The sequence below is a fragment of the Vigna radiata genome, chromosome 5 (genome assembly GCF_000741045.1).
Source record: "Vigna radiata var. radiata cultivar VC1973A chromosome 5, Vradiata_ver6, whole genome shotgun sequence".
NCBI lineage: Eukaryota > Viridiplantae > Streptophyta > Magnoliopsida > Fabales > Fabaceae > Vigna > Vigna radiata.
Window position 1 is genome coordinate 21,277,523 of NC_028355.1, and position 22,313 is coordinate 21,299,835.

The window sequence follows — 22,313 nt, forward strand, 5'->3', positions numbered from 1 at the left end:
CTTTCAAACTAAGGTACAATTTAGTCCTTCAACTTTAGAATACTCTGGTTTTAGTCCTTTTTACCAAATTTTTTTAACTTTATTTGCTGTTTCAAACACGTTTCAAAACCAAAATCGCCCCAAAGTATAGGGACTAAAAACATATTTAACCCTTAAAATTATAATATACCACTTTAAAAAAAACGAAAAAAAATCTTAAAAAGGTTTACTGTAAACTTTCTTAAAATACGCACGAGTAATAAAACTTGATATATTTGAATTAATTTATTACAATAGACTCTCTCTAAGTACCGAAGAGAAAGAAAAAAAGTAGAGAGTACCTACAAATTATTAATTACTCAAATGTTCAATGTTTCTTTTTTGATACATGAACATGAATTGTTTTGGGTGAACCCATTTTGTTTGTCGTTAAGCATGGGTAGGGCAAATCTAGAAACCGTGGAAAAATAGTTTGACAAGTGCACGTGTGAATTTGGATGCTTCGCGTAGCTTTTTTCCAACTTCTCATTCCAACAGTTTCTAAATTTTCAGTATTTTCTAATCAAAGGACTTCAAAAACAGTAGTTGTTTTCTCTTGTTGCCCAAACACTCATGTGTTACTATTCCACTACTTCAAAACCAACTTTACATTGTTTTAAGAATATCATAAAAACTATATTATAACTAAATTACAAATTTGAACATGGGGAGGTGTTATTTATTGGGAAAATCATTTTGTAAAACCGGTTTTATACTTCAAAGTTGGGAATTGTTAGGTGTTTTTTCAAAAGCTTGACTTTGCACAGTTAATTTTTGTTGATACTTATGATTTTTAATTAAAAAATATTGAAATAGTAATATAAAGCAGAATTTATCAATACTTTGTAATTTATTTACAATTTATATATTTTTAAAAGGGTTGAAATGTGAAAGAGGATTTTAAAGGTATGAAAGAATGAAGTAGTGAGTAGAGTTAGCTGAACTACTTTTGAATTGTGTAGATGGAATTGGAGGAATGAGGATTGGGTTTGGTTTGTTGAGAGATGGATAGCCAAAATGCCATTCTGCATATATTAATTCTTGAACCTTCTTCTTCAACACCACAGCCTGTTCCACTTGTCCTAACTATACGTAAAAACAAGAACAGAAAATAGTGCTGAAATCTCACACACTCACATGTTTTCACAATCACAACATGTGACGTGCCACTTCAATTGCACAGATACATGCATCAATCACTCACTTTCTTCTACTTGATTATCGAATCTGAAGTCGCACCCATGATATTGACTAGAAAAGTCGTTGGTGGCTAGCTACTTACACTTGCCTAACGGCTGCTGTGGACGAAACCTTAATTTAAGCCACATTCTATTAACTTATAAAATTTGACATCTTTCTTTACTCTTTCTGGATTTTGACTTTGAAACTTGAACTGGTCTTCTAATTAGTTCACTTGCACTGTTTTTTTTTTTTTTTTTAAAAAAAAAAGAAAACACGCAGTTAGAACTAACAATTTATTTGACCGACTTAAAGGTCCACTAGCCACCAAGAAAACTATTTGCTAAAACACGTGCTCTACTCTTTTGAGATGGGCACTTCCTATCCTTGCGCCTACTTTTCCCTGCACTTGTCACGCAACTTCCCTCAATTCTTCACCTCCTTATAAATCCCCCACACCACATTCTCCACTCTCACACTTCACCTCCAAACTCAAACTCAAACTCAAACTCAAAATCAAAATCTCTCTTATTCAAATGGCTCTCCAAGCTCTTCAATCACCCACCGCCGCCACCCCATCGTTTACTCCCTTCCAAGAAGACACTCTCGCTTACTTAGACACGCCTTGGGCAAAGGGAAAGCGCTCTAAGCGTTCCCGGATGGACCAACACCCTTCCTGCACCGAGGAGGAGTATCTCGCTCTCTGTCTCATCATGCTCGCTCGCGGCGGCTCTCCTGCTCCCGCTCCCGCTCCCATCCCCTCCGCCGCAAAACCCGCTCTCTCCGACAACAACTCCGCGCCTCTCCCCGCCAAACTCAACTACAAATGCTCCGTCTGCAACAAGGCCTTCTCCTCTTACCAAGCCCTCGGCGGCCACAAGGCCAGCCACCGTAAGTTATCTGGCGCCGGCGAAGACCAGCCCACCTCCTCCAGCGTCACCACGACTTCTGCGTCCAACGGCGGAGGTAGGACCCACGAGTGCTCCATATGCCACAAAACATTCCCCACGGGACAGGCCTTGGGAGGACACAAACGTTGTCACTACGAAGGCGGCGGCGGCGGTGGTAACAGCGCTGTGACCGCCTCCGAAGGTGTGGGGTCCACTCACACAGGAAGCCACCGCGATTTCGATCTGAACCTGCCGGCTTTTCCGGACTTTCCAACGAGGTTCTCTGTGGATGAAGAGGTTTCCAGCCCCCACCCATCGAAGAAGCCCCGTCTCCATCTGAGCATCCCCAAGATTGAAATCCCTCGGTGCTGATCCATTGATCCAAAAATATTCAATCTTTTCTAAGTTATTTGGATTAATCCGTTGTTGTAGATACATAGTACTTGGACCTTATTTTCTGGCTTTAGAATTTAGGTTGTAATTCTATAGTGGTGATTCAATTAAATTCAATTCATTATTTTTTACCAGTTCCTCTGTAAGAATAGTAGTAGATGATTGATAATTGATCTAGAATACGCAGTGGAACCGCGTGAAGGGTGGGGGCGTGTTTCATTCGGTTTTTAGGTGTGTAACGGTTTTTCACTGTTGCTGTGGTCCCCGAATATTATAAACCCACGTTATTTTCTTTTGTTTTACCAAAATAATAGACTTGATTTAATTTCTTTTAAATCTTGATGATTATCAAGAGTGGTGTTTGGTGTGCGGATAAGAACAAGGGCTTTTAAACGCTGTGATGATAACGACACGTGGGTTACTTATCCTTACATTGTAATAATATAGGAGGATTGGAGAAAGAAAGCAACGTAGCGGTTTGAATTAGCAGCATTCTAGCGTTGTCTTGTCTTGCGACACGTTATTGAATGTTTCTATCTAGGATCGGTGACGGCGAAACTATGGTGGTGTGGAATATTCGCGTTAAATGAAACCAACACATTGATTCTTGATTTTCCCTTTGCGCGTGGGAAAAAGTCCACTTAAAAGTGTTCACACCGCCGACGTGTGATGTCCTTTTTTTCCAATCAACTGCATAATGCATAATTTACAGCTTTTCCAGTTATGTCTCACTTCATACATTACCAACCTTTCACTCCTCATTCTATTATATTATTCTTTCTTTTTTCAATACCTTCTTCTGCTATTACAAACTCTTCTATTTAGTCAAATTTTTATTCTTTTTTTATGGAATTATCTATCTATCTTCTTACTCAAAGAAAGAGAGCCTCAAGGGAGTGACTCTTGATCATTTTTTAACTGAATTAGATAAAAATATAGTTCTTAAATATTATTTAGTGTTTTTTCAAAAACACTAAATTTTAATTTCTCTCCATTACATTTTTTTCTTTTAAATGTGATATAATTTTAACAATATGATATTAAAAAAATAATATATTATATATTAGTTCGTGTTTTTCTTTTCTAATATTTTAAAATTGTCACGTATTAAATGTGGATTTTGTCACGTAATAAAAATAGTTAGATATATGAAAGTGATATTTAACGTGAAAAATTTTAATTTAGTTTTTTTATTTAATTTTGTCTTAATTTATTTATATTTTTTTATTGTTATACATAATTTAACTTTTATAGATTTTTTTACTAAAATTGATATTTTTAAAAAAGAGATTATTTAAATTTATATTTTACATTAGATTTTATTTTAAAAATTTAAATATATTTATTTTAAAATTTTATAAAAGTATTTTAAAATTTTACATTTGAATTTATAATATTGTTATTTTCAAATCAACTAACATTTGTATAAAATTTTATTAATATATAAATATTGAAAACAAAATTTAAATAAAAATTCAATGTAAAATATAAATTTAAATAAATTTAATATTGTTAAAAATATTTATATAAAAATTAAATGTAATCTTAATTTGGAATTGATTGTTTTAATCTTGAAAAAAATTGGAACTTAGGTGAGACAAAATATAAACAAAGTGATTAATTGAGAATTTTTAAATAAGACTTATCATAATAATAATAGTAATATGTGACACTGTCACATCACACTATTTTTATTACTAACAACTGATAATTTTTTTTATATAAAATAAAAAACTTAAAAAGAAAAACATTAATAGGTGACATACAAGTTAACGTGGTTAGTGATATTCTAATCAAAATGAAAAAATTGAATCATATTTTTAAATATGAGAATCCAATTGAAATCGATTAAAATTTGATAACTTTCAAATTTTTGAACAAACACAATGACCAATAATTTAAACCAACATTATCATACACTTAAATAAATAAATATAAATATACGAAATATTGAATTTCCAGCATTACATTTATTAGCACGAATAAATAAAAAAAACAAAATAATAATCAACTGACTAATAAAGTTAACTAAAAAAATATGTTATTTAAATTTATTATATATATATATATATTATCAGATTTAATTAAATTTGTAACATATTATATTCATTATTGTATTATTTATTATGATATAATAGTTTGTGTTATAATATAATTGAATTTATTACAATAATAATAACATATTTTTGTAAAATGTTATGAAAATATTTATCATGATTATATTTATTTAATATTATTTTTCAGTTTGTATGGAGGAGAAGTATATTATCGGTTGATAATACAAGACTAATTTTTGTAACCCATATAAGTCATGAAAATATCTATCGTAATATTAACATTAAACTTTATTTATGACTTTGAGAATAAGTTTATATACAGGAAATTAGGTATTCGTTCAAGGCTAGCGTTCAAAATGTGTACATATTTATATACAATTCTGAGTTGTTAATGAATGATTATTGACTAGTATCAAATCAAAAAGTGTGGTCTATATTGCCGGATGTTATAGTTGACAAATTAAAATTGACAACTCATTTGAAAATATCCGATAATGTTATACACTATTACGTGTGGCCATTATTTTTAACTTTTATTCTTAAACACAGATATTAATTTAAAGAACTATAATAATCTTTTAAAAGTTTAAAAGACTAATTCATCTCAAATTTCAAACACTATATATAACAAATTACTGAATGATGGTGAAATTGTTTTATGACAGTGTTAACATTTAACGTTGATGGTAATTAAGTTTTTCTTTAAACAGATTTTGATCGAGTGCAAAATATCTAAACAAGACTCGCAGTTAAAATGTGCATATACATTTATGTATGGCTCTGATTTGTTGATGAAAGATCATTGAAGGATACCGAATTCAAAATCTTGGTTTATATTGTTCGATGTTATAGTTAACCAATTACGATTGACAACTAAGTTAAAGATATTCGACAACATTGTGTGTTAACTTGTTTTAGAAAAACACATTACTCTAAGTGACAACTTCATATTTCTAATTCAGAATATTTTTTTAGTTTTTTTTTTCTATTGAAATTAATTTTATAGGTTATATTATAGAAAATATTTTTTGTTGAGATATTAAAAAAAAATTAGTACGAATAATTTTTTTTTTCTCAAATTCCAATTGTTGTTAATAAGTCATGACCCAAAAGAAGAGTGTTTCTTCATACACCTCTTCATATAAAATAACCGTTTTCAACGGATTTCGAATCTTGTTGAAAATTTTTGAAATTTTTTTTAACAAATTTTAAAATTCATTTAAATTCTTTTTTAAAACTTTAACGAAATTTGAAATTCGTTGAATACTTAAAGAATTTTAACAAATTTTAAAATTTGTTTAAAGATTTTTTCATCAATAGATTTTAAAACTCGTTTAAGGATTTTTTTCTTCAGTAAATTTAAAAATCTGTTTAAAGATTTTTTTTAAACCGATTTTAAAATCCGTTAAAAAGAAAAAGTAGAATATAGGATTTTTTGAAATATAAAAAATAGTTTTGAAATTTTTAAAAAATGTAGGAGTGCAGAAAAAAAATATTGAGTGGTGCAAAGACAAACACTCCAAAAGTATGTGTTTTTATGAAAGGGGCCAATGGCCCAAAACAATCAGAAAACACTTCATTTATGAGGAAAAACTCATTCTGTCATGAAAACATGAAAAAAGATAAAATATTTTTTTTTAATAATTTTTTTATAACTTTTTTACTATCATTTATGTGATAACTTATAATTATTCTGTTTCAACGAATCAATAAAATAGTGTAACCTAATCTATTGTAAAAAAATTATTAAAAAAAATTTAATAACATCATTATAAAAAAAAAGTCGCACTAAACAAAAATGAATGGAGCAATTAATAACAAGGGAAAAAACTAGATTTCTTTCTAATCGCATCATAATTATACCATTAATGAGCTAATTACACGATAGATAAAAAAGATTCAACTAAAATATAACATCCTACATGAGTTATATACATCCTTTGGAGCTTTTTAAAATAACAATAGGAAAAAGAAAAAAAAAAAAGGCGTATATAAATAAACCTGTATCTTAAAGCATCATACAGGTATGCATTGATGCGAGGCCAAGATAAGCACACCAATTAGTAGCACGCAAAATCATAACTTACGATACGTTAACAATGAATGTGAGCTTGGTCATACATACAGTTTTCTGCTTTGTTATTTTCGACGTTGAGCTTCAGTTGTGAAATATGCGTTCTAAGGCTACACTCTCTAACCTGTACGCGTAAATATTTTGTCAATAAGCTTGCAGCCATACATTTGAGTTTAATGAAAATCAGCAAAATATTTACAAAAATTTACCTGCATGGTTGTTACCATCGCTAAATGGTGTCTGCACTCATCAAGCAAAACATGCTCTTTTGTAATCAAGTTGGCAACTTCGACCACCAATGAATTTAAATATCCAACCTATCAATTGTAAATGCTTTTCAGACATTTCAGACTTGGAGTGTTTTAAGTAAAACAAGCAAACAAAAATCAAACAAAAATTATGTTAATTCAAATAATAATTAATATCTTAAAATCCTTATCTATGGTAAAAAGAATATGCACCTTCGGTAACAAAAAGCATACGGAGGATCCCATGGCCTTCATTATATCCACAGCTGAACAAACAGCATCCTTCACTTTATGTACATCTGCCTGACAGAAGATTTTTATATTATTCCCAAAACATGCTAATGCAGTGATATCAACTGAATCATCATGACACTACCTATCATCAAAGGAAAAGAAGAATGAACAAAAAGCAAAAAGTAAATACCTTGGCCCCATCAACAACAGGGAGCCGGAGAGTGCTGCCCTTTAATGCTTCAATAGCTCCGGCAAGTGAACTTATGTAAACTTCATCCAAAATAGCCCAATCTTCCAAATAAACCATCTACAGTGAAAGTTTACTTTAGAATTTGGGATATGAAAATTCATGTTGAAGAGAATAAAACTCAAATCTTATATCAAGCTAAAAATATACTAATAATTCACAGGCTAACGGTAGATCTTACTTGCTTTTTGAGAATGAAAACCAGCTTCAATTTATGCTTCAGTAATTGTAGCTCTCTCCTTTTAGAGCTCACAGATTCTCGTAGTTTGGTGGTAGATGCCCAAGCATCATAGAGACAATTCTAATAAAAGAAAAAAAAATTAAAAATCAGCAGTCAATTTTACATGTACATCCATAACAAATCACAAGCATGATTTTATCACTAACTAAGATAGCTCATGCTAAAAGTTCAAGATGTACTGATGTAACTCTGGTGAGCTTCTACAAAGTTGTGACCTGGACTAATTCATGCTTATTTAATGCTACTGTTCTCTAATTGTCACTTGCTCCAGAGTCCTGAAACTCGATATAAAATCAAGAAACTCTAGGGAGCTTCTAAAATGCATAGAATTCAACAAAAAAACTGGTCAACTTCTACATGACCTGCACTGATCTTGCCTATTTTACCATTGCACTCTAATTGTCACCCTTAGTCCTATATCTCAATGTAAAACTTAAGAAACTCCGGTGAACTTGTACAGAGATTACTTACTCTAATCTATCTAAGCCAAACTCGTTGAGAAGGAAGGAAGCTATATACTTATATATTCACTTATAGAAATCATATAAAAAATATATAATAATAAACTGCAAGTATCATTCCGTTGAAATAAAACCATACCTCGGCATTGGATTTCCGTGCAGAGAGATCAGAATCTGCTCTGGCGTTGACAAAACGCCACTGCAAGAGGCGGTTATGGAGAAGCCTCAGCGAATGCGCCTCCACAATTCGGTTCTCTCCCACCCTCCCTCTCTTAACATCAACGGCAAAACTCAAAACAGAAGGCTCGTTATAGGACGCTCCGTTTCCGAGCCTCAGGGGGCTCACACCTCTGGAAGAAGAAGAAGAAGAGGCTGGCACTGCATTAGAAACCTTGTTCGGTGAAGCAGGACGAATAAAAGAAACCTGGCCTCTGCTATTTATAACTCCTCGCGGAGACGATGCGCCGTCCAACGGCGATTTTCTCGGCGCGACGAGTTTGGGAGAGGAAACGACGTTGGTTGTCGGTTTGGCTTTGTTGACGGTGATCCAGAACGACTCCCCCTGAAAAGACACGGATAGGCTTCTTGTTATCGCGGAAGTTGGAAGCATTTTGGCAGACGAGGAGGACGTCGTGCGGGTGGTGCCAGCAGTGGCGGGTCGTCTTCGCTCCACCGACTGTGATCGTTTGGGCGTGAATGGCGACGGCGAGCGAGGAGACGAGGAGGAGGAGGATGAGGTGTAACGAGGCGCGAGTTTTTTGGGCGTGGAGATTGCAGCTTCTGGCATTGTGGTCCTGATAGTGTCATGAAGCGTTGAGGGAGGAGTTTCTGAATTGGGGTATGGGAAAAGGAAGAAGAAAAAGAGTGAATTGAAAATGAAGAAAATGGTAAATGGGAAGGATGTTTTGACCGTTACGGTGGTTTTTGAGTGTTAGTGTGGCATTATAAGTAATAAAAAAACATAGTAGTTAATTTGGTTAATTGGTACAATGGGACATTGGCTTCTGCATATCTCATTAATCATGTGTCGAGATTGGACAAGGACAAGATAATATGATTAAAGCCACTTTCACCTCCCAACTGACAAACCCATGCTTTTCCAACTGACGCCAACTTCTTCCTTACTTACATATTTTCTGATTTTTCTATCTCACCCAACACTTGTATATGAATGAATGAGAAGGATTTCTGAAGAAAACTGAAGATAAGTGAACTTGAAAAAATATAGGATATTATTCATTCACAGACGAAACCTATTAGAAAAATGCAGAAATAGTTTACCCACTCCAAGAGACGAAGCACTTACTCAATTGGTGAAGTGACTTAGTGAAAGGTTGAGCGCATAAAAAGAAAAGGATGGTAAGATGAGAAGGGAAAGAAAGAACGCAAGTGGGATTGTTGGTTAAGATGGAGGAGGACCACTTATGATTAACTTGATGACTCGTTAAAACCAAACATTTCTTACCAAATTACTGCTAAAACCATCTTTGCTTAAGAATCACTTAAAACAATAATCTTAGTTTCTTAGCAGACAGTGTTTGCGAACACAAGCATGGTGTTTCACATTGTAATGGCTGGCTAGGTCCCATTCAATTGGATAATTGAGACTGTGTGAGTTGGGAGCTTGGGATTAATGGTGAAGAAGAGAAAAGCAGACCTATCAAATTCCTATGAGATGGAAATGGGTTTGGAAATGAGAACCAATAATTTTATCTTCACCAATAAGATAACTCATGGACAAGTTTCAACCAGCTTCTCCCTCCACAACTTTTCTTCCAAAGAAAAAAAAAAAAAGTTGAAATTAATTTACGTATTTAAACAAACTGAGAATTTCTATAAATTCATTTTAGCTTATAAAAATTATTTATTTATTTCGAACATGCTTTGTCACCCATCCATAAATTACTTTAAGTTAAGCATGCTTAACCATGAAGTTTTTATAGGATGAACTACCGAAAAACAAATGTATTTGTTGATATGAGTAGCTAAATTAATTTTTTTAAGCTATCCTTCAACCATATAGTCCCATTCCTATGCAGTCTTTAAATTCTTCTCATTCCGGTGTATGTTGGATGTGTCCCTCCCACTGGAAGCCTGCCAGGAACTGCTCCTTATCCGTGTCTCTTGAACCGACGATCAGTCCCCGCCTTCGTCACTACCCGGAGTCACAAATGGTACTCAGAAAACGAAAATTAGACTAAAAATTAAAATTATTTTTTATATTAACAAATTAAAATCAATTTTTTTTAACTTTCTTAAAGTTTTTTAATTTGTATGTATGTAAATCAATTTTAATTTGAAAAGAAGTTGGTTCTTTTATATAAAAACTTGTTGAAAAAGTTGATCCAACCAAACCATTGTGATTTCGTTGTTGATGTTATGTTATGATGATATAAGCTTCAGATACAAGTGTCATTAAAACAATAATTTCGTTATAATGAAGTTATTTTCATTTCCTGCGAAGCGAATTTAAATGAGGAAGATATGGTAATCGTTGAAAAGTATCATACGTTAAATTCTTATAGATAAAAGAAAACATTAATAGGACATTTTTTTTTTACTTATTAACTTAATAATAAATATATTATGTTACTGCAACTCTCAAGTCAGTTAGTTAACTAATTTATAAATTAGTTTGATTAATACAAACACATTTATTTATGTTAACTTATTAAAAAAAGTTTATTATTTAGAAGTTATAAATTACTTTAGTTTGTTTGGAGTTTTAACTAATTTACTTTTTTTCATTATTATAATAATGGATAATATTTTTCATATTTAAAATATATGGAGTGATTACTCTTTATGTTTTGATATATTTTATCATAATTTTATTTTTATTTTATCTATTTTTATTAATTTTAATTTTATAAAACTTATTAATTATTACACTTTTTTAAATTCTCTTTAGAAGTTTTATTTTTTATAATTAAAATAAAAATAAATTAGTATCATAAAAATATAAGTAACTCACATTTCATTACATTACATGATTCTATATATATGTCAAAATTGTATACGGTGAAAATAACAAAAGAAATCAATGGAAGGTTGCCAGTGAACTTAGCAAAACGGGTGTAACAGTTAGAAATCATTGCTGGACCTTTATCCAAAAGATATTACGATGAATCTAATCAGAGGAAAGATCTGCCTTATTTTTGTTAATTGAATTAAAATTGTTATGAATAATTTTTTTTGTTGTTGTTTGTTCTTTTATACTAATTATTTTAAGTAAACGTTTGAATTGTTTGCAATATTGTATTAAATTTGTAAACATAAGTTGGAGACTTCTAGTTGATCAAAACGTACAAGAAACACAGCTTAATTTCTTCTCTAATTCTCTTTGATATACTGTATATTTTAAGTTTATATTTCTATAATATTTTCTACTGTTTTTTTAGTTTATTAAATTTTCATTTTCCCTTCCTCGCCTTTATAATATTTTCTAAGTTACAATGATCGTGTATTTATTTATTTATTTATTTTTTCTATACTCTTATTTTTTTGACTTCTGAGAATTCCAGAGTTTTATCACGGGGAAACTTTATTGGAGACAAATAACTAATATATTTGTCTAAATTCAGGAAGTTAAATAATAAGAGGTTTTGAAATACAATTCAAATAATTTCAAATTACAAGTTAAATCGATTTTTAGTAAAGGAATTGATAATTTTTTTAATAAAAGTATAAAGTAAAACATGTCTTTTTAAGTGCGTAGTTTCTTTTTCTAATAGATATAACCAATTGGTGCACTCCGTAACATATTTTAATTATGAAAAAATGCTAGTGTGAAAAGTTTGTACATAAACGTTTTTAGATTTAGTGTAAAACGACAATGCTTTGACTTTTGTTTGACTTTTCATTCAATTTATTAATAAATCCACCTATATATAAGAAATCAAAACTTTAGTTATTATATCTAAACTTTGAATTGTGAATTTCAATTCGATTTGAGTTAGACTAATTAGAAAAAATTAATTTTGTTTTTGAATTCAGTTAAATTGAATCTGATTCACTTAATTTATAAATTAATCGAATTCCAGGACTTGACTAGTAATTCATTAATGACAATCTTTTGTTCATTTTTTTTATCAATTTTTTTATAATATTTTTATTATAATTATTATTTTGATTATGTATATTGATCATTTGGTATTTTTAAATAATGTTTGAATATTTGAATGTTTAATTTATTTGTTTGATAATTTTGAACTAATATCTTTATAATAATGTTTGGTAAGAAATGATACCACTTTGATTGTAGTATTATAAAATAATAAATCAAATTAATTCAATTTGATTGTACAACATTAAATATATATAAACTATATACTTTTTGGCTTAGTGCACTGCAGTCAATAATTGGTTAGTTGAGAAATCATGTATTCTTTTAGCTCTTTTCATTCACAAATGACACAACTTTTAATGATCGACTAATAACAATAGCGATTTTCCCAACATCATCCAATGTGATTGTAACTCTTGGGTCCGCAACAATGTTTGCTGGGTTAAGGTTGTGACATTCGACAGTGTCGAAGAATACGAAGCAATGCAAATAATACTAATATTATTTGATGTCTTGATTTTACTGCACGTGTTTAGTTGCCATAACGAGGAGGTCCATATGAACAAAAGAATTGAACAAGAAACAAGTTCTACAAGTTGATCCCAATAATTTGTCTTTTTTTTGGCATGAGAATGTGACATAACAACTACCGGTAATTTCATAAATGTTGTAAGGTGAGATTTGCACCCATTTATATACATCTCGAGCATTAGACTTCAATCCTGGCTCTGATACCATGTTAAAAATGAAGTTTAAGCCTAACTCAATCCCACAAAACCGGCTTGTAAGATGAGGTTTGCACCCACTTATATACACTTAAATGACCTTATCTCTAGTCGATACCAACAATTTTTGAAGTGATTTTCTTGACAAACTGGATTTCTCACTTAATTCTATTGCTGCTAATGGTTCTTCTTTTTTTTCCTACGTGAGTGATGATATCCTTTCATTTTGTTATAAATTTATGATTGAAATTGATCCATTAATTGAGGAAATATGTAGCTATACCATTACATTGAGTAGAAAGATGGTCCAACATTTTCAGTTTTTCATTTCATGAACAAGTGCTTTTGTCGTGATGTTGCACCTCCAAAAACTCCAGCATGTGAGAACTTATTGACTTTGTTGTTTACCCAGATAGCAGTCGTTAGGTGTATTAAATTGTGCTTTGTCTATATGGATGATCTCACTTTGTGGAGTTTTTTGCAGTAAAGAGGGACCATTTGCAAACTCAAGAACATTCGAGCTACACAACTTCATTTCAAGCAATAAATAAAGTTTCTTCTTCATTCATTTCAGATATCTAAACATACATGAATTTTATTCAAGTCCTAAATAACTTCCTCGTTTGCTTACCACAAAAAATCTAAAGAAGAAATAAAATAGAGTTTTCAAATCATAATTCTAAATAAAATCTAAATTTTATCTTATTGCTTTAAGAAAAGAAAATGATTAATGAGAGAGATAGATAAATGAAATGTCATGGAAGTGGGTCTCTCTCTCCATTTTTTTTTTTAAATTTGTTTGGGTTTTAGGTTGGATATTTTTTCTTTTTTTCTATATCTGAGTTGATGAATCAATTCGGCTCACTATGACTTCAATTTAGGTGAGTCAAATTCTTAGTAGATTGAATCCATTTTTTGCCTATACTGAAATTTACAATTTTTTAATGCATCTTGACTCAAACTCATGATGGACCGAACTGACTTATGAATTTTAATTTATTTTGACAACAGTATAATAAAAAAATTAAAGTAAATATTAAATTAAAAGAAGTAAACTAATATAGGTAAAAACATTTAAAAAAAGATAAAACAAAATAATAATTACGACTTATAGAGAAATTCCACTAATTATTTATGTCATTTATATTATTTTTTTCTTCTTTTAATTAAAAAGTCTTTTGAGAAAAAATTTATTGAAAAGACATCAATAACATCATTCTCAATCCAAAACTCTAAAACACTAAGATAATATTTTTATTGGTATTCATGATAATCAATTTTCTCATCTTTACTCAATAACTTAGACTAACACTTGTTAAACATATCAATGATTGTAAACTTCTAAAAATGTTTTCATAAATAAATAAATAAATAAAACATCGAAGTTAAAAAAAATTACAAACTTACCGTAGGAGTTTGGTAGTGTCAAATTAGATTGTTATGAATAATATCAATCATATATAAATTAATGTATTAAAATGTGAGTTATATGTATGTTCAAGAAACTCTGATTTTAAAGCTAAAATTTAACATAATATTAGATTTTATAACTTATCTGGATAATAGTTTAGTTTGACACACATATATGAAAAAAAAAATATTATAATTGATTTAATTATTATTTTAGACTTTATCACAACTAGGGTTGGAAAAAGATGTAGTGAAATGGGTAAAACAAATGAAAGGATAGAAATGGTACGTAAAATGTTAGTAAGTTGCCTTGTATTCAATTGAACAAAAAGAAAAAATAGTTAAAAGTGAGCCACCGGGAGAAGAAGAGGATGAAGAGAGAGAGAAAAATAAAATTAAAAAATATAAAAATAAAAATATATTAAAACATATCTGTTAAATAGTTAGATAGTCAATTCAACACTCTCTTAATACTATTTATATAAATCTAACAAAAATTATCAAATTGAATCGTAATAAACTTAATTAAATAAAACCAAATATTAAAACACAAATAAATCAAAACGTAATATAATTAAGCCTATTAAAATTTCATTACAAATGTATAATCTAATTCAACTTATTAAGTAAATAAATATTAATCAATTATATTAGTTATTAAATGAAATGAATATTTTGATATAATAGTATTTAGTGAGATAAACTTAAATTTTAGAGATTTATTATTTTATTAGGTTTGGATATAGTAATATTTGGTTTGATTTGATAGAGATAAAAGAGGGAGGGATAGTTATGTTTTAGATAAGTTGATATTTTATTGTCAGTTTTTATTATTTGTATTTGGCCCAAGGTCCGATTTGTATCTATTTAAAAGTTGCTAAGGTTTAATGAAAATCACCCACATTGAATTGAAGAATAAAATTATTTGTGTGGATTACGTTATGAGTATATACAGTGAGATTTCAAAAGTTGATAAGACACCCATGACATATCATAATATTAAGCCTCAAAAGTTGAAATTAAATTTCATGAAAAATTTATAAGTTCTGATATTATATAAATCCTTTGAATGAAAGAAATCACAATATCTAAGTCGAATATTAACCTAAATGGATAACATTGAAGAGTGGTGTAGGTTGAGTGGAGCCAACAACACAATAATGCATGATGCATAATGCATAATGAATAAAGAGTATCTTTACATTTTATATATAATACTGCAGAATTGTGAGGCAATGGTGGAATAAATATCTGAAAATTGAATAGTATAAGTAGCAGTAACCTAAGCTCTCAGTGCTTCTTCCACTATATCAACCAATATCTCAGTGGGTTTCTTGGTACAAATCAACCATCTAATATCTCACATATTTCTGCATAAAAACAATAAAAGACAAAATCTATTTTTTTAAAATATTTTAAACAAAACTGATTTAATTAATAAATAAACACCCAATACATATTTAATAATGTTGTTTATCATTTTGTAGTGAGTGAGAGTCCTGATTATTTTCCACATGGTCATCCATGATTGAGAGAAAAGCAAGAGAATTATTGGCATTTAGGTTATTTTTAATTGGACAGTATGAAAGAATCCTATGGTCAAGATGTTAATGTATACTTACTTCTTAACTGCTCATCATGTTTTGTCCACTGGACCACTATGAAAATAGAAACACATTAGAAAAGGGTAAAAACAAACTATAATATAATAATCATTTATCTAATCCTTTGTTTACTCTTCATCCTTTCAATAATACCTTTTTTTAATGTTTGCTGATTTTTTCTTTCAGGATGCATCTCACATTATAGTAAAAATGTGTCTAATAACCCTATCAATTTATTAATTTCAGTGATAATAAAGGTTGAATTTTAAGATCAAGTTCTTTTCCTTACAAATGAATTAACGTTTTTTATTTAAATTAATTGAAATAACATTGTTATAAATAATTATGGTATTAAAAGTATTATTCAATTTACAATACATTAAATATGTTTTTAGTTTTTTTTTCGAAATTTTAAACTAATTTAGTACACATATTTATAATTGCGTGTATTTAATCATTTTAATCAAATTTTATTAAATTTATTTAATATTTTAAATATATTTTTCAGTTAATATTCAAACCAAAATGTGTTTAACAATAAATATTATTATGAAACGCATTTGACACGTCAAATAAATCTAACAAAATTTAGTTAAAAAGATTAAATCTATGTAATTTTAAAGTTTGAAAACTAAATTTGATCAAAGTTTTGAAAATGAACTACTTTTAATTTTCACTTAAAATTAAAGGACAAAAACATATTTAACCTTTTTACAAGTTGTGAATTTTTTTTATAAGATAAAAAAATTAAAAAAATATATATTAAACTGTTATTAACCTTGATTTCTAATTGATTTAAAATGATTGGATGTATTGAAAAGTATCCTATCAAGTTCTAAGAATACCGAACGTTGAATTTCGAATTTTTCTATTCCTAGTTTGAAAGCTAAGAGTCTAGAAACAGGTATATGCAGATATTATACTTACTAAATCTCTGATCTTTCAACTCTATCTTTTTTATCAAATTCACCCTTATATACTAACTAACGTGTGCATACTTTTTAAATTATGTATAATCACTTATTACATGATATTTTATACATAAATTTAATAAAAACAAATACATCATAAATCAAATAAAAAATATGTATTAGAGATATTAATTAATTTCGTAAATTTTATAAAACTAAATATATCATTTATTACAAATTGGCCTATGTTATTACTTTTTTGTAATTTTAATTAAAGTTCTATTGAATTAGTTATACATACCTTGTTTATTATTATACAAAAAATATTAACTAGAAATCAATTTCAATATCAAAATAATTAATCACTATATAAATTAAACTAAATATCATTTTATAAATTAAAAATTATTAATATTTAAAATAATTTCTATTATGAAAATTATTTTTATTAATTTGTGAATTAAAATTTAAATTAAGATCTAATATTAATTATAATATTTTAGTTACTAAACTAAAATATTTATTTACACAAGAAATGCAATGATTGCAAGCTAGTTTAGTGGAAAGATAAAATAATTAAAAGAACCACAGCCACCAAGTATGTCTTTTTATGAATATAGTTTAACAGTATATATGTTGTAGTGTGTTTGATCTATTATTTCCATAGTGTTCTTGCAACTTACACACTTACACTTAGTTGGGATAGTACATTTCCACAAGCAATGCCACTTTTCTTTATATATAACTACACTCCAAACTTTTTCAAAGGTGAAAATATGACATGTAAAGTAAACATTGGAACAAAATTATATACACAAATATATATATAATTTAGCGAATTCATTTTGGATATTTAATAGAATTAAAATAAATTATCATCGGGTGTAATATCTTTAAACAATAGAATGGTGATTTTATTTTATTTTATTTTTATATATTTTTACAAGAAAAAGTTATAATATATATAAATTTGTTAACTTTTGCTTAAAATTTGATATCGACATAATTTTATATGGATGAAAGTGTACATTGCATTTCCATTACACTGTTTTTTTCATCCCTTCCAATTATTGGAAGACATGTTAGCTAGGCCCGCAGCCAACAATATATAGCAACTTTCCCTGAGTTTCTGAAGCAAATTGGAGAGAAGGCTGAGACTAAATTCTGCTAAAACCTGAAATGGTGGAGCGAGAGCAAGGTGACAAGATCAATATGCTGATGTTCAAGTCCCTTCTGATTTCTTTGTTGCTGGTTTTCTGTGGCAGACACACCGTAGCAGAAAAGAAAACCAAACACCACTCTAAAAGCACATACATAATTCACATGGACAAATTCAACATGCCTTCAAGCTTCAATGACCATCTCCTCTGGTATGATTCGTCACTGAAATCAGTGTCAGACTCAGCAGAGATGCTATACACATACCAACATGTAGCTCATGGCTTCTCCACAAGGCTAACTAGCCAAGAAGCAGAGTTACTCTCAAAGCAACCGGGAATTCTCTCTGTCATCCCTGAAGTTAGATACGATCTTCACACAACTCGAACACCAGAGTTTCTGGGGTTGGGGAAAGCCATCACTTTTTCACTGACTTCTGGAAAACAAAGCGATGTGGTTGTTGGAGTGCTGGACACTGGTGTGTGGCCCGAGCTAAAAAGCTTCGATGACAAGGGTCTTGGGCCAGTTCCAAATAGCTGGAAAGGTGAGTGTGAGAGAGGTAAGAACTTCAACCCATCAAACTGCAACAAGAAGCTGATTGGTGCAAGGTTTTTCGCCAAGGGCTATGAGGCGGCGTTTGGACCCATCAATGAAAGTACAGAATCAAAGTCACCAAGGGATGATGATGGCCATGGAACTCACACCTCAACAACAGCAGCAGGCTCTGTAGTTGCAGGAGCTAGCCTCTTCGGCTTTGCTAATGGGACAGCAAGAGGAATGGCCACACAAGCCAGAGTTGCTACATACAAAGTGTGTTGGCTTGGAGGGTGCTTTTCATCAGACATAGCTGCTGGTATTGACAAGGCCATTGCAGATGGTGTTAACATCCTTTCCATGTCAATTGGGGGAGGTTTGACGGATTACTACAGAGACACTATTGCGATTGGAACCTTTGCTGCCACAGCCCACGGAATACTGGTTTCCACTTCAGCAGGAAATGGTGGGCCTAGTCAAGCATCTTTGTCTAATGTGGCACCATGGTTAACCACAGTGGGTGCTGGAACTATAGACCGTGACTTCCCTGCCTATGTCACTCTTGGAAATGGGAAGTCATACACTGGGGTGTCCCTTTACAATGGCAAACTCCCACCTAAGACTCCAATTCCAATTGTGTATGCCGGTAATGTAAGCGGTGATTCAGAAGGAAGTCAGTGCAGCAAAGGTAGTTTGATTGCTGCAAAAGTAGCAGGAAAAATCGTGATTTGTGACAGAGGAGGGAATCCAAGGGTAGAAAAGGGTCTGGTGGTGAAGAGTGCTGGAGGCATTGGGATGATACTAGCAAACAATGAAGATTACGGGGAAGAGTTAATAGCTGACTCTTATCTCCTTCCCGCACTAGCTTTGGGCCAGAAATCCAGCAATGAGATAAAGAAGTATGTTTTCTCATCTCCCAATCCCACAGCTAAACTTTTGTTTGGTGGCACCCAGTTAGGGGTTCAACCATCTCCAGTGGTGGCAGCTTTCAGCTCAAGAGGGCCAAATTTGCTGACACCAAAGGTGCTCAAACCAGACCTGATAGCTCCAGGAGTTAACATCCTAGCTGGATGGACTGGTGCAGTTGGACCAACTGGTATGACTGAAGACACAAGGCATGTGGAATTCAACATCATCTCAGGCACATCCATGTCCTGCCCCCATGTCAGTGGGTTAGCTGCCCTTCTTAAGGGCACTCACCCAGAATGGAGCCCTGCAGCTATAAGGTCTGCCCTCATGACCACATCTTACAGAACCTACAAAAATGGGCAAACCTTAAAAGATGTTGACAATGGCCTACCAGCTACACCGTTTGATTTTGGGGCTGGACATGTAGATCCAGTGGCTGCTTTTGATCCTGGCCTTGTCTATGATGCCACCGTGGATGACTACTTGAGCTTCTTCTGTGCCCTGAAATACAGTTCCTATCAGATAAAGCTTGTTGCAAGGAGAGATTTTACTTGCAGCAAAAGTAAGAAGTACAGAGTGGAAGATCTCAACTACCCATCTTTTGCTGTTCCTTTTAACACGGCTTTTGGAGTAAAGGGTGGTTCTCAAAAACCAACCACTGTTCAGTACACAAGGACTTTAACCAACGTGGGTGCCCCAGCAACGTATACAGTTTCAGTGACGCAGTCTCCCTCGGTGAAGATTGTGGTTCAACCACAAACACTTAGTTTCCGTGAACTAAATGAGAAGAAGAGCTATACAGTTACGTTCACGTCTTCTTCAAAGCCTTCGGGAACAACCAGTTTTGCTTATCTAGAATGGTCTGATGGGAAACACAAGGTTTCTAGTCCCATTGCTTTCAGCTGGACTTGACACTGATTTTTAAAGGCCCTAACTCTGAATTACCTGTTGCAAACGCGGCTGACTTCAAGAATAATCCTTTATCTATGTTTTGTTTTGCTTTTGGTCCAGCAAAGGGGTATGATGTTTGTGTCTCTTGCTGTTCTCTCTGAAAATTATAAAAGAATGATTGTACAGTAAAGAAACAGGGTAATGGACTAATGGCTTGTCTGAATTAATGAATAATGGCACTGAATGGTAATTCGTATTTACTAAGCTTTGCTCATGTTGGCGCGTACAAGAGAGGTTTATCTATCAGACGGTTTATCCACTGCAGGCATCCCAATCGCTTTACTAGCACATTTATATTTCTTTTGGCAATTTAGTAGCACTGATATGTAATAAGGAGTAAAAATATGAAGACCAAAAACTGAAGTGCTAAGGCATTTGCTCGAAAGTTTAGTTGTATCCTCTTAAAACATCTTTGGACAAATTTCTCTAAAAACATTTCTTGAAGAGAAATATAATTAAAACAATATCTTTCGCAGTGAAAATTAATTTATATATAGTCTATTTTTATAAAAGTTCTCGTGAATTTTCCTAATTTTCTGTTCTTGCAGAAGTCGTTCCAGGAATAAGTTTATCTATCTTTATCAGTGTTATCCATCAAAACAAATCATATTTTCTCTTTTTTTTTCAAGGGAGAAAAAGGAGCCGCTTTTGTGTCGGAATCACAAGTTAATAAAACGAACTTTTGAGTCCAATTTTAATTGGAAATATATCCAGTAACAATTCATTCCCTTAATTGAGTCAAGAATTGAGAAGACAGTGACACTAGCTATTACCACACTGACTTGACCATATTGTTACCTTCAACTTCTTCATATGGAAAGCTTAACAAAGGGAAAAGGGAGGTAAAGCTCAACTTACCCTAAACTTCATCTAGTTATGAGCACTTTGTAGCCTTAGACATGAAAACAATAGCTTTTTCTGAATTCCATAATTTGAAAAGAAACCCTTCGTTATTAACTATGGTGATCTTTCTTGATTCATGATGATTGTAGCCAAAGACTTCTAAATTTAAACGACTCCATGTAATGAAATTAACATATGAAGTTGAGGATTTCAATATGATTCCAAACTGTATTCTTACAGTATCATTTTTTAAGTTACAAATGCAACAACAGTGTTAGAACACTTTTGACTGTGATTAAAATCAAACCATACACCACTCGATTTAATATCCTCAACAGTTTAAAAAAAAACTGCATGAGATTCCAGTCATTCCTTTGATTTAAATATATAAAAGGGACAAAAACTAGCATCAATGATGAAATTAGTAACTGCAGAGGGTGCAGTTCTTCTAAACTGTAGAACATAAATTTCCTACATCATTCAGGGTCTTCCACAGACTGGCAGACAGGAAGGTAGTACGTATCTAGCTGCCAATATCTTTGTTTCACACCTTCCCAAACTTGTTCTCCTAAACAATCCTTAACAGGTAATGGGATTAATTGCGTGGAATACCCCAGATTCTCAAGCTCAAGTGATACCAAATGGCAGTAAACAACATGGAAAAACGCATTACTGCCGCAGAGGCCATTGAAGAAGGAGTAGATACCACCAGGCTTCAATAGTGTTGGGAGATGTTGGTGGAATTCCCTCAAATCATCGTAGTACTCCCCGTAGGTGTCAAAAAATATTCCTGAACACAATTCATGCCGTTTATCCAAATCAGACATAACCCAGATAAAACTCATCACCCATAATACACATATTCAACAACAACGATAATAAAGCCTAATTTTCTACTAGATGAGAGGTCAGTGCATGGATTGCATGACAATATAGAAAACAGTTAAAGATCAAATTCCCAAAGAATTGGATACATTTGATACAAATAAATAAAACTTCCAGATTCGAAACTAGGTCTAACTCAACTCCAAAAGCTAAAAAATTAAAGATTTCCCTCGCTTATATTGTTGAAGTCAAGTCAAACTGATTTACTTTAATGCATTTCTGTTTTTACTGTTTGACAGTTATGTTTGTTTGTTGCTTCGTTGCTCTGTTAGCCT

The 22,313-nt window shown here is 31.3% G+C and overlaps 4 protein-coding genes across 4 annotated transcripts in view; 2 read left to right on the forward strand and 2 right to left on the reverse strand.

The window, feature by feature from the left end:
* Nucleotides 1–1,551: 1,551 nt before the first annotated feature.
* LOC106759864 (zinc finger protein ZAT10-like) lies at nt 1,552–2,816 on the forward strand. Its single transcript, XM_014643227.2, has one exon. It carries the CDS (start codon nt 1,734–1,736, stop codon nt 2,457–2,459), a length of 726 nt encoding a protein of 241 aa, XP_014498713.1. The 5' UTR covers nt 1,552–1,733; the 3' UTR covers nt 2,460–2,816.
* A 3,608-nt stretch (nt 2,817–6,424) lies between these two features.
* On the reverse strand, nt 6,425–9,271 carry LOC106761510 (protein SNOWY COTYLEDON 3). The gene is made up of 6 exons (XM_014645065.2): nt 8,182–9,271; nt 7,522–7,641; nt 7,284–7,400; nt 7,073–7,162; nt 6,821–6,928; nt 6,425–6,735 (listed from the first exon to the last, which is right to left on the reverse strand). Exons 1-6 carry the CDS (start codon nt 8,827–8,829, stop codon nt 6,631–6,633), a joined length of 1,188 nt encoding a protein of 395 aa, XP_014500551.1. The 5' UTR covers nt 8,830–9,271; the 3' UTR covers nt 6,425–6,630.
* An 8,542-nt stretch (nt 9,272–17,813) lies between these two features.
* On the forward strand, nt 17,814–20,514 carry LOC106762340 (subtilisin-like protease SBT1.7). The gene has a single exon (XM_014646206.2). The coding sequence runs from the start codon at nt 17,938–17,940 to the stop codon at nt 20,269–20,271; it is 2,334 nt and encodes a 777-aa protein (XP_014501692.1). The 5' UTR covers nt 17,814–17,937; the 3' UTR covers nt 20,272–20,514.
* An 822-nt stretch (nt 20,515–21,336) lies between these two features.
* Nucleotides 21,337–22,313, reverse strand: part of LOC106761118 (protein arginine N-methyltransferase 2) — a 7,328-nt gene continuing 6,351 nt past the window's right edge. Inside the window, exon 3 of the mRNA XM_014644628.2 lies at nt 21,337–21,943. Within this exon, the coding sequence (XP_014500114.1) occupies nt 21,630–21,943 (314 nt within the window). The 3' untranslated portion in view covers nt 21,337–21,629. The remainder of the gene's footprint in view (nt 21,944–22,313) is intronic.